The sequence below is a fragment of the Lemur catta genome, chromosome 3 (assembly GCF_020740605.2).
Source record: "Lemur catta isolate mLemCat1 chromosome 3, mLemCat1.pri, whole genome shotgun sequence".
Lineage (NCBI taxonomy): Eukaryota > Metazoa > Chordata > Mammalia > Primates > Lemuridae > Lemur > Lemur catta.
In genome coordinates this window covers 23,034,356-23,044,811 of record NC_059130.1, presented here as the reverse complement: position 1 = coordinate 23,044,811, position 10,456 = coordinate 23,034,356, and the positions used below count along the sequence as shown (strand labels likewise).

Here is a 10,456-nt window from a genome sequence, read left to right as displayed (position 1 = left end):
AGATTGGTCAGATACATGGGGATCACTGTAGTACACCTCCAGCCACAGCAGGAATGAGAACTATCCCTCCAGCCACAGCAGGAATGAGAACTATCATCGAAACCGAAACAGAGTAAGCGCTTCACCTATTAACACCTGCAAAATGCCCCAGCAGAACTAGTTGCCCGGGTGTCATGAGCATTATAGCACTGGATAGAAATGACAATGTAGCCACGGGACCAATTATTAACTAATCCAGGGAGAAGAGGAACAAAACTTCCTCCTATTTCTAAAGTTAACTAAAATGCTTCTGCCCTTGAAAGAGAATCAAGGGTTGCCAACACCACAAATACAGTCTGGGGAGGTAGTCTGAATCAAATACAGATTCAGGGGAGGTGCCATCATAGTCTGAACATAAGGATGACGATGAGCAAGTCTGTAGTTGTCCATTAATCATCTAGAAGGTGACTCTAAGGAAAGGACAACATCCCTGGTAAGTTTCTAAGTTAGCTGTCAAAGGGAATTTCATGACTGCTTCAGAGGAAAAGAAATGGTAGCAAAACATAGCAAAGGCTGCCTCATATTCTTCCTTTCCCAACCTTCTTATTGGGCTGTCTTGGACCCTAGGAAACTAGTCCAGCTTTCCATTTCCTGCACTTGAACACGGAAAATCCATGTCTTCAGTGGGAACCTACTGGTGCACCAGTAACTCAGACCACAGTGTGGAGGGAAGACTGGTGAACAAGCCAGCGATCTGAGAGAGAATCAGGAAGAACAGACTGTGATCACCAATAAAAGGAAGATGACTGTCACTGGGTCTCTTGGGCTGAGGAAAGCTCAGTCCTAAATGGCAAGGGTGTATCATTTGAGATGTTTTCTTCTGTGGAGATGGAAGGAAAGGCTCAACAGCTAAGACTAGTTTCATCTGCTGGATAAGTGAGTGAAACGGCCTAGGGTTCTAAGATCTGGGAAAAAACGTGTTTCAACTGGCAGTCAGTGGCATGCTTGGCAGTGAGTGGAGGGACCTGTGCGTGGGTAACTGTTCCTTGCACGAGTTAGCTTATCTCTTGGCCATTCCAACATTCCAACCCTTTTTCTGCTTTAAAAAAGGGGAGGGTGGGTCATAGTAACTAGGCTACCAAGGACAAAATCTCACATTGACCAGGCCCACAAAGAGAAAAACAACTGACTCATATCCTTCCTGGCAAAGTTTATATGAAGACCTGCATTGAGACAAGAGAAATTAAGGTGCAGCCTCTTGAAGGGATCTTCTACTCTAAAAATTGGTTTGAAGAAAAATATTCTGCTCCTCTTCTCTCTCTAGGAATGATATATGTAGAACACAATACAGTATTTTCTAAAAAAAACATACATGAAAGGTTTATGCTGAGAACCACAACCAAAGTAAACTGTGAGACTCTGAGGGATGCTGGGAAAACAGGAGGGAAGAAGGAGGCTGAAGTTGCTGAAGTTGCTTTCCAGGGCAGGAATGATTCAAAGCACAGAAGTCTTGCCCTATAATATGCTGGTAGGGCTACAATCACGGAGAGGTGCGAAAGTGAAAGCACCAAATGAAGATGAAGGAATTTCCAAGGATGAGAAGATAAGTCAACTCACGTAGAATTCCCGGGCACAATTCCCAATAGGACCCTAGTGTAGCATCTTCTCATGGATATGGCAGAAGCCCCCAGGGCTTAAGATGTAGTCCAAGCTGCAAGAATATCTGGGCTACAACAGGCATCCATCTTATTCTCCAAATAGAAAACAGTAAACATGGCCCAAGGCTTGTATTCATTCTGCAATTTCATGAACTTGGCTTGATGAATAAGAGATTAGAAGGAGCCATGTCCCCCCCAAAAAACCTTGCAGATACCCAGTGAAACTAATAAATTGCTTCTTTTGCATTATCTGAAAAATATGAACATCTTTTCTCTCCTGCCTCCAGAAGCTGGTTCCAGAGATTTCTTCATTTCTCTCCCGGATGACCTTCATTTGTTCCTCAGCAGCATTTGCAATAGGCAGTTTTGTCCTTACACCGGAGGCAGACTCCTTCACGCGTAAACCTGCATGTTGCTGTGCGGAGGCTCAGACATGTGTGTCCCAGGTCCTCGCTGACCTCCTCCAGCACCTCCAGGAGTAGGGCTGGTGGTCACATCTGACCAGTCAGAAGCAGAGTGGGGTGATGAACTTGACCATTGGTCAGGGGACTCTGGGGAGGGTGTCAGGTAGGGATGCTCACCCTGGAGGTGACCACTGTGACTGGGTGTTCGTTCGGCAGTATTTGAGGAAGCATAACTGTGCTGTGAAGGGGGCGTGGGATACTTGCCCACTGAGGCTGGGAAAGGATGATAGGCTGGGAGAATGGTCTGAGCCACCTGCTCATCCTGCTGGGGCATCATGGCAGTGGGGAACGCCACACTGGGCAAACGGGCCATTTCTGGGATCTGGTACATGGCGGGCAGGGGGCCTGCAACAGCTGGAGGGCAGTTGGCCTGAGGCTGGGGAGCCCCAGCTGGTTGGGCCATACTGCCTTTGGGGATGAGCTGGAAAGTCACAATGGGGGGCAAGGGCTCCCGGGGGGCAGCCATGTGCTTCCCTTCAGGCGGCCTGCTCTGGGGAGCCATGCCAGGGTGGGTGGCCTCAGCTGGAGCCAGGACCATACCAAACATCTCATTGTACTGGGTCTCATTCACCTCCACACGGTTCATCCAATCCGCTGGGACTGTGACTGGATGGAGCCTACCCAAGCTCCCGGCACTTCCACTGCCTGGGGGAACAATGTGGTGGTGGGACAGCAACTGGCTCACTGAAGGAAGCACCGTGCCGGCCCCATGAGCCAGAGGCTGCATTTCATGAAGGTTAGAGAAAGACAGTGCGTGCTGTGCATGGACTGGGGCAGCGGGGGCAGCAGTGGCCAGCATGGGGTTGGGTGAGGCCTGCAAGATTCCAGGGGATGTGATCATTGGAGAGGATGTGGTGTCAGAAACGTATGTGTGGGGAGATTCTAGGGAATCAACAGGGGATAACGTCACTGAGCTCTCAGAGAGTTGGACCTTCTCGCTCAGAGACTTCTTCCTCCTACTACCCTTGGCATCCTTGGCCTCTTTGGCAAGGTTAGGGAGGCTACTGGGCATGGTACTCTTGGTGTTAGGCCGTCTAGGCTTCTTGCCCATTGGGGTGTGCTTCAGACTGAGGAAGGACCTGTTGGACCCACAGATGACAGGGGAGAGCGCGGAAGTCAGCACCGTGCCTGGAGGGCTCGGTGTCACATTGTACTCATCCAGGAGACGCACAATGTCGTGGTGCATGCGATCCCGGGCCACGTCCCGGGGAAGACGATCCATGTGGTCTGTGATGTCTCGATTGGCAAAATGGTCTAACAGGATCTTGGCTGCTTCATAGCTCCCCTCCCGGGCAGCAAGAAACAGGGGTGTCTCTTCCTACAGAAAAGGCCCGCCATAGAACACATTTTAATAATACTCTTGAGAATAGAGCAGGGTTTCTCAACCTTCCTTATTATCATCCCCTTAAACATTTTTTCTTAATTGTCTCCACCATGAAATATCAATAGCACAGATTAGGCTGTGCATCTACCCATGTACTGAGTGCACAACTGTGATTTATACATAAAAAGAACTCTCCCCAAAACCAATTTTGCCTCTTAGGGACATCTCTTCAGCTGGGAATTCATAAAATAATGCATATGCTGAACCAGAGACTCACTTAAGAGTACTAAGCTTAGCAAAATAAGTTTTTAATGGGAAAAGGAGTTAGAAGTAAGAAAGGTAGAAGGAGAAGAAACTAAAGCATGCACAGAACTGGGAAAAATAAGAGAAAGAGTCCAAGAAAGACGACATAAAACTTGTGCAAGAAAGAACTAAAATAAAGGAAAAGAGGAAATGAATGAGAGAAGATGAATGAGAGTGGGAACATGACAAAAAACTCAGAGAAAGAAAGTCAAAGAGGAAAACTTCATGGTATTTGAGGATAGAAAAAAAGAACAGCAGGAATAAAATGAAAGAAAACAAGAGAAAAGGGAGTAAGTGCGAACAGAAGAGAGAACTGGAGAAAAGGCAACGTCGGATGGAGAAAAGGCAGGGAAGGTTGCACTAAGTTATCTCCAGGCCAGACTGGCGCAAGCCGAGTACTGAGTGGGCAGAGGCTCAATCCTGACACTCCCCTGGACAAGCCCATCATCCTCCATCAAGCTCTCCCAGTTCCTGCCCAACCTGCTTCTATCCTTGCTGTATGTACCACAAGAGACGCTATAAGAGAAAGGCAAGGGCACTGTTATGAGCCTCAAGCTCAGGGCCCACCACTGTACCTTGTTGTCCTGCATGTCTCGGTTGGCCCCATTTTTCAACAGCAAAAGCGTCGCCTCCACATTATTGACAGCAGCTGCCCAGTGAAGAGCAGATTTTCCTGCAGGGCAAAAACATTTTTATAAGCAGACATATCCTACTCTTAGTATAAAGCACCACGACTTGTATGACTAGTACAAGGAAACCTTGAACTCTCCAGAGATCAGCAGAAAACCAATTCTCTGTGGGGGCCTATAGGAAAAAGTAGTATCTTCCATTCCCCTGTTCTAGAAATATTTGGGTACAGGCTGCGCAGCCTTCAGCAGACCTGTAGGTAGAAGGATCACCTGTATGAGGAATCCATGTCCTCCACATGGCAGTTGAAGGCAATAATCTATTTAATCGTTTATTACACGCCAGAATGTAAATTTAGGATATCCCACAACACTCTCAGTGAAGTCAGCTCTTATAAATTCTCTTATCAAGAGTGGTATGCCTAGGAAACGACACAGCAAACCTTTCATGGACCTGCTTTAAGGTCCAAAAACTCTCACTAAAAAATCCCTTCTCCTCTTTTATTCATTTTTTGTTTTTTTTAAAAGGCAGAGTCTTGCCATGTTGCTTCCCAAGGCTGGACTGGAACTGCTAGGCTCAAGAGACCCTCCCGTCTCAGCCTCCCAAGTAGCTGGGAATACAGGTGTGCACCCCCACGCCTGGCTTCTGTTCTCATCTTAATTAGGGGCCTCCCACAACTCAGTTCTCCAAGTTCAACATGAATGAATGAATGCATAAATGAAAGAATGAGTGAATCGCCCATGGATTCAGATCTGAGACAGTTCTTTAAGGATGATTTTCCTCCTCAGCGGTATGCTCTGAAGGGAAGAGGCCAGACCTCTGCTTCTCATCCCTACCGTGGTCATCCACTGCGTTCACGTCTGCCTGGCAGTTGATCAGTTCTGCCACCATTCCCTCCACGGCCAGGCGGGCAGCCAGGATAAGGGGTGTAGTGCCATCGTTCATCCTGGCATCTAGATCAGTTACTCGGTTGCGGATCAGAATCTAGATGAGGAGACAGTACAGAAAAGAGAGTCACTTGGATGAAAGAAAATAGTGAAACTCAGAGAAGAAACAAGGGCAACAGAGTGAAGGCTACACTGTAAGTTTCTAGAGGGCAGGGAAAATCTTGTTATTTTTGTGCCCAAGATTCTATCATGGCCAATCAATAACTATTTGTTGAATGAATAAATAAACCAACAAATGGGTGCTCAAGGCATAATGGCCCATGTAAAGTGATGGGCTTTTTATTTTCTATGAAAAGAAGAGGGATGTGGGATCACAACTTCAGTCATGGTGTCATTCAGAATGCTTCTGATTTCCTCATAAAGATAAATAAAAAGGCATCAGGGAGTATGCTATGACTTCATGTCAAGAAAACTACCATGTGACTCAGCAATTCCACTGCTGGGTATATATCTAAAGGAGGGAAATTTAGTATATCGAAAAGATAATCTACACTCCCACGTTTACTGCAGCACTATTCACAATAGCCAAGGTTTGGAATCAAGCTAAGTGTTCATCAATGGATGAATGGAAGAAATTGTACATGGATACAGTGGAATATTATATAGTCACAAAAAGAATGAAATCCTGCCATTTGCAACAACATGAATGGCACTGGAGAACATTATAGTAAGTGAAATAAGCCAGGCACAGAAAGACAAATCTCACATATTCTCACTCATATGTGGGAGCTAAATATTAAAAACAATCGCTGTCATGGAGACAGAGAGTAGAATGATGGTTACCAGAGGCTGGGAAGGGTAGCAGGGAAGGGGGGATAAAATGGGGATGGTTAATGGGTGCAAAAATATAGTTAGTTAGACAGAATGAACAATATTTGATAGCACAACAAAGTGACTATAATCAACAATGTTAGGGTATACTTTAAAATAACTAGAAGAGTGGAATTGAAATGTTCCTAACACAAAGAAATGATAAATGCTTAAGGTGGTAGATGCCCCAATTATCCTGATTTGATTAATTCATATTGTATGCCTGTATCAAAACATCACATGCACCCTATAAAGATATACAACTGTTACGTACCCATAATTTTTAATTATTAATTAAAAATAAAAGATATAAAAAAAAAGAAGAAAATTGCCAATGAGCAGCTAGAAGCCCATATAGTCAGGCAAATCTATACAGAGTAGCTGATATGATACTAGTGAAAGGTTTTAGAACAGGTATCATGCCCATCTGGTACATGCATTTGGGAGGCATCTTGGCAAACCAAAATATCACTAACTAATTACCAGAAAACTGGTGTTATCTGCTGTTGTCTCTATCACAATGACTGTACATACCTAGGTCAGTTTGCCCATCTCCCTTTTCCTGCTTTCCCATCTAGGAAGCATGACTCTTAACACCTGCCCTAATCTCTCAAATAATTTAATACATTCAATGAGATATTAGTGCCTTAAAAAAGATCAAACATTATAAAGCCATAGGGAATTCTTAATATTCAAACCAACTCTTCTCATGTTCTTTACCTGGAAGACACCTTGGGCATCAGCCGCCACCGCAGCATGGAGAGGGCAGCGGCCCATGTTGTCCTGAGCATTGGCATCCGCACCTGCATCCAGAAGACGCTTGGCAGCATCAGCCCTCGAGTAGCGGGCTGCAAGGTGCAGCGCCATCTCACCAGTCCGATCCGTCTGAGCCTGGAGGCTGGCACCCTGGTAGACCAAGTCTGTGATGATGTTGGCAGAGGAGTCCTCTGCATCTTCATCTTCATCGCTCATATCTGAGCTGCCTCCTCGGAGAGAAGCCAACATCAACGGCGTGCACCCATCTGTAGGAAAGGAAAATTCCAAAAGGTATTCAAGGAGGAATTGTTGGAATGGTTCCATCTGAGTAAAATTATGCTTGGGGCAAAGAATTTCTGTACTTCTTGTGGTAACTGGCAATTAGTTTTACATCTGCCACACACTTTTCCTCTGATAATGTCATTTCTGCAAAGAGTAATGAGAAAGTAAGAATTTTTGAAGCTGGGGGCTCTTCTCTAAGTTAAGCTTTCATGTTCAAGTGCTAGGTTCTTTTAAATTGGACATTTTAAAATATCTAATATTAATAGAACTATATGTATAAGGTATCAAGTAATTCTCTATCCATTGCTTTGGGATATTATTTTTCTACCTATTAAAATCTAATCCATGTAATCAGCCTGTTTAGTCTCACTACACTATATATGAAGCAATGTGAAATCCTCCCCTTTCTTCTAAGTTCATAATTTATGCACGTCTGTATTGTTTAAGCATTCGTTTCCTCAAGTTGATATAGCGTCTGTGAAACTGGGAAGGGACATATGGTCAGGCGGGGCAAACACAGGACAGCAACGCTGAACCAAGGGCAAGCACAGCCTAGTGAAGAGGGGACAGTGTCCAGCGCTGACCTGGGCCCCGGACATTCACGTCCAGCACATCCACCTCCTGCTCTGCCTGAGGGGGAGTTAGGGCCAATGACGGTGTCCTCCGGATGTCCGCAGCTTCCAGGTGCTGCTGTGTCCACGGGCGTCGATCAATGGGGTCATCTTCTTCTGAGAGCAAGGCCTCGTCTTCAGCCTGGAAGGGGAAAACAGTGCTCCTTCTCAACCTCACCTCCTCCAGAAACTGCTGACAAGGAGCTGGTACAGTCTCCTACCCCCCTTCCTCATCTCCCGTCCAATTTTCTCTCTCTTCCTACTCTATCCACTTTGGCTTCCCACTGCTTTGCTGACGTGGTTCCTGCTTGTCACTCCTGCATCATGTGGACAGTTCTCCCCACCTCCCCGTCCCAAACTCTAGGCTTTAGCCTTAAAATGCTACTTCTAGATCCCCAAAGCACCATATTCTTGCTTCTGAGCCTTTGCCCATGTTGTTCCCTCTGCCTGCAATGGTCTCCTCCAATTCTCAGCAGGTAGACTAACTTTTACCTACCCTCCAAATAGAAATTAGACTTTACTACTTCTTGTTGGTCCTAGAAAGCACACTCTGCTTATACTTACTTAACCGACCCTGTCACACTACATGGCAGTCTCCACCACCAGACTGCAAGTTTCTCAAGAAGAGGGAATAAGCCTTCTTCAAGGCTGCCTCCCTATACTTAATACAGTACCCAGCATGTAGCAAGCACTCAGCAAAGATTGTTGAATAATGATAATCTAAAAGCAGCTAGCCTTTACTGAATACTCAGTCTGCGAAAGGAAGTAAGGTACATTACACCAACTGCTATATTTCATCCTCATAACAACTCACAGAGAAAAGAGTTATTATCATCCCACTTTATAAGTAAGGATAATCAAATACAAAGTGGTTAAATAACTTCTCAGCTACTAAGCAGCAGAGTTTTGGACCTGAATCTAGTTCTAACTGTAACTAAAGCAATGTCCTTAACCATCTTGCTCTATTGGCTCCCGGCCATGGTTAGCTATGGACAGATGGTCTCCTTTTTCACCACAGCCTCAGCCCAATCTACCACTTGCTTCTATATGGTCTCAGTTTTGAGGGCTCAGGATGTGGAGCCTCCGATGTCAATGGTCACTGGCTCTCTTTCACTGTTTGATTCCATCTCCTCTTAGAGAGGGAGAAGTGCCTATTAGAAGATAAGGGAACGATCTAGCCATGAAGGAATTCCCATTTGCACACACCAGTTGGCTTGACTACTGCCATACGACACTAGTGGAGGAAGCCATGTTTGTTTTAATATTTTTAAAGATTCCTTCTTGAAAAACATACATAGGAAACCCAAGGTCATCAATGACCTGAAGATTCCTGCTGTTCATGAGAATCCGGGATAGCTAGTTGGGGCAACATATAATGACCTTTTCCTCCCATTCAGGACACTCTAGAACTAAAGGACAGAAATTTGAAATGCAACCAGATAATGGCTGACAATGGTGGTTCTACCACGGCCAGCTTACCTTGACTTTCTTTGGCTGAGGCCCTTCATCATCAACCCAATGTTCGCTTGTTCCAGAACCAATCAGGTTAGCCTCTGAAACTTGCACTGAGAGATTTCTGATGTGGTTGATTATAAAGGGGAAAAACAAGAGCAGAGCTGATGTCATAAACTAATATAAACACAATGATTTTCTCAACACTTTTTCTACCATGACCTCCTCCCATGGCTATACCAACTTTTGGGGGCCTTGGCCCACAGAGGATAAGCTGTATTGTGACATTTCCTGAGCATTCATCCTTTCCCTTCCCACTGAGCAAGAGCTTACAACTAAAGTGGGCCTCAACACAGAAGCTGAGCACCCCTGTGATAATATGTATAGAACAGATGAACCCACACCCAGACTGTGACTGAGGTTTCATAGTCACTCACGAGGCAGTAAGAATCACAGTCAGCATGATCCAATGTCCAGAGCTTAGAATTTAAAATGACTCAATGAAATACACTGTGGTATGCATCCCTACTTATTCCTGCACATAGTGGCTTGTTGGCAGTGCCTCTTACTTCAGTCCCACAGCATCCTGTCCCACTGGCTCACGACGCTTGTGGTTGCTTGCATCTCGGCGAAGGGTGAAACCCTCAGGCAGCCAGAGAGAGCCATGCTTACGCTTTCGTTTTGCCATGATTACCCCCAGCAGAATAATGAACAGGATAATGACAACAGCAACGGCAAGTAGATAGAGGAGCTGAGTGGGTTTTGGACTCAGGGATTCACCTGAAAGTCAGGAGAGACAGGGAAAGTGCTGAATAAAACATCAACCTCTCAATATCAGCATTAAATTCATTTAGAGGGCAACTCTGACCTCACCAGCCCTGAAAATGAGAGGGCTGCATATTGAAAAGCATAACCCAATGCTGACTTTCCCTACCCTTCCCCTCCACACCAGTGTCACTCACTGATGACAGACACGAGAGGGTACGACAGGGTCCCCTGGATGGCGTGAGAAGCCAGCAGAGCTGCAGCAGCATCCGTGTTCTTGAAGCACTGGTCTGAGTCTTGAACACACTGGCGGTTGTCAATTTCCAGAAAGACCTTAGAGCTGTGGGATGCCAAGGGAAGAGGAGGAAGGGAAATAGAAGGGTGCAGGTACAACAGGTGAGTCCCAAAGGGTGATGTGGCCTTCCCTCCCCACCTTCAGCATCACGCTCCCCACCTTGGGATACTGCCTTCAGAAAGG

At 45.7% G+C, this 10,456-nt stretch overlaps 1 protein-coding gene across 1 annotated transcript in view; it reads right to left on the bottom strand.

Moving 5' to 3' along the window:
* Positions 1-365: 365 nt before the first annotated feature.
* NOTCH2 (notch receptor 2) overlaps positions 366-10,456 on the bottom strand; it is a 150,299-nt gene continuing 140,208 nt past the window's right edge. The window contains exons 27-34 of the mRNA XM_045544826.1: positions 10,176-10,318; positions 9,783-9,993; positions 9,241-9,337; positions 7,735-7,903; positions 6,833-7,134; positions 5,192-5,339; positions 4,304-4,401; positions 366-3,419 (exon numbers count right to left, since the gene is read on the bottom strand). Of these exons, the coding sequence (XP_045400782.1) occupies positions 2,031-3,419; positions 4,304-4,401; positions 5,192-5,339; positions 6,833-7,134; positions 7,735-7,903; positions 9,241-9,337; positions 9,783-9,993; positions 10,176-10,318 (2,557 nt within the window). The 3' untranslated portion in view covers positions 366-2,030. The remainder of the gene's footprint in view (positions 3,420-4,303; positions 4,402-5,191; positions 5,340-6,832; positions 7,135-7,734; positions 7,904-9,240; positions 9,338-9,782; positions 9,994-10,175; positions 10,319-10,456) is intronic.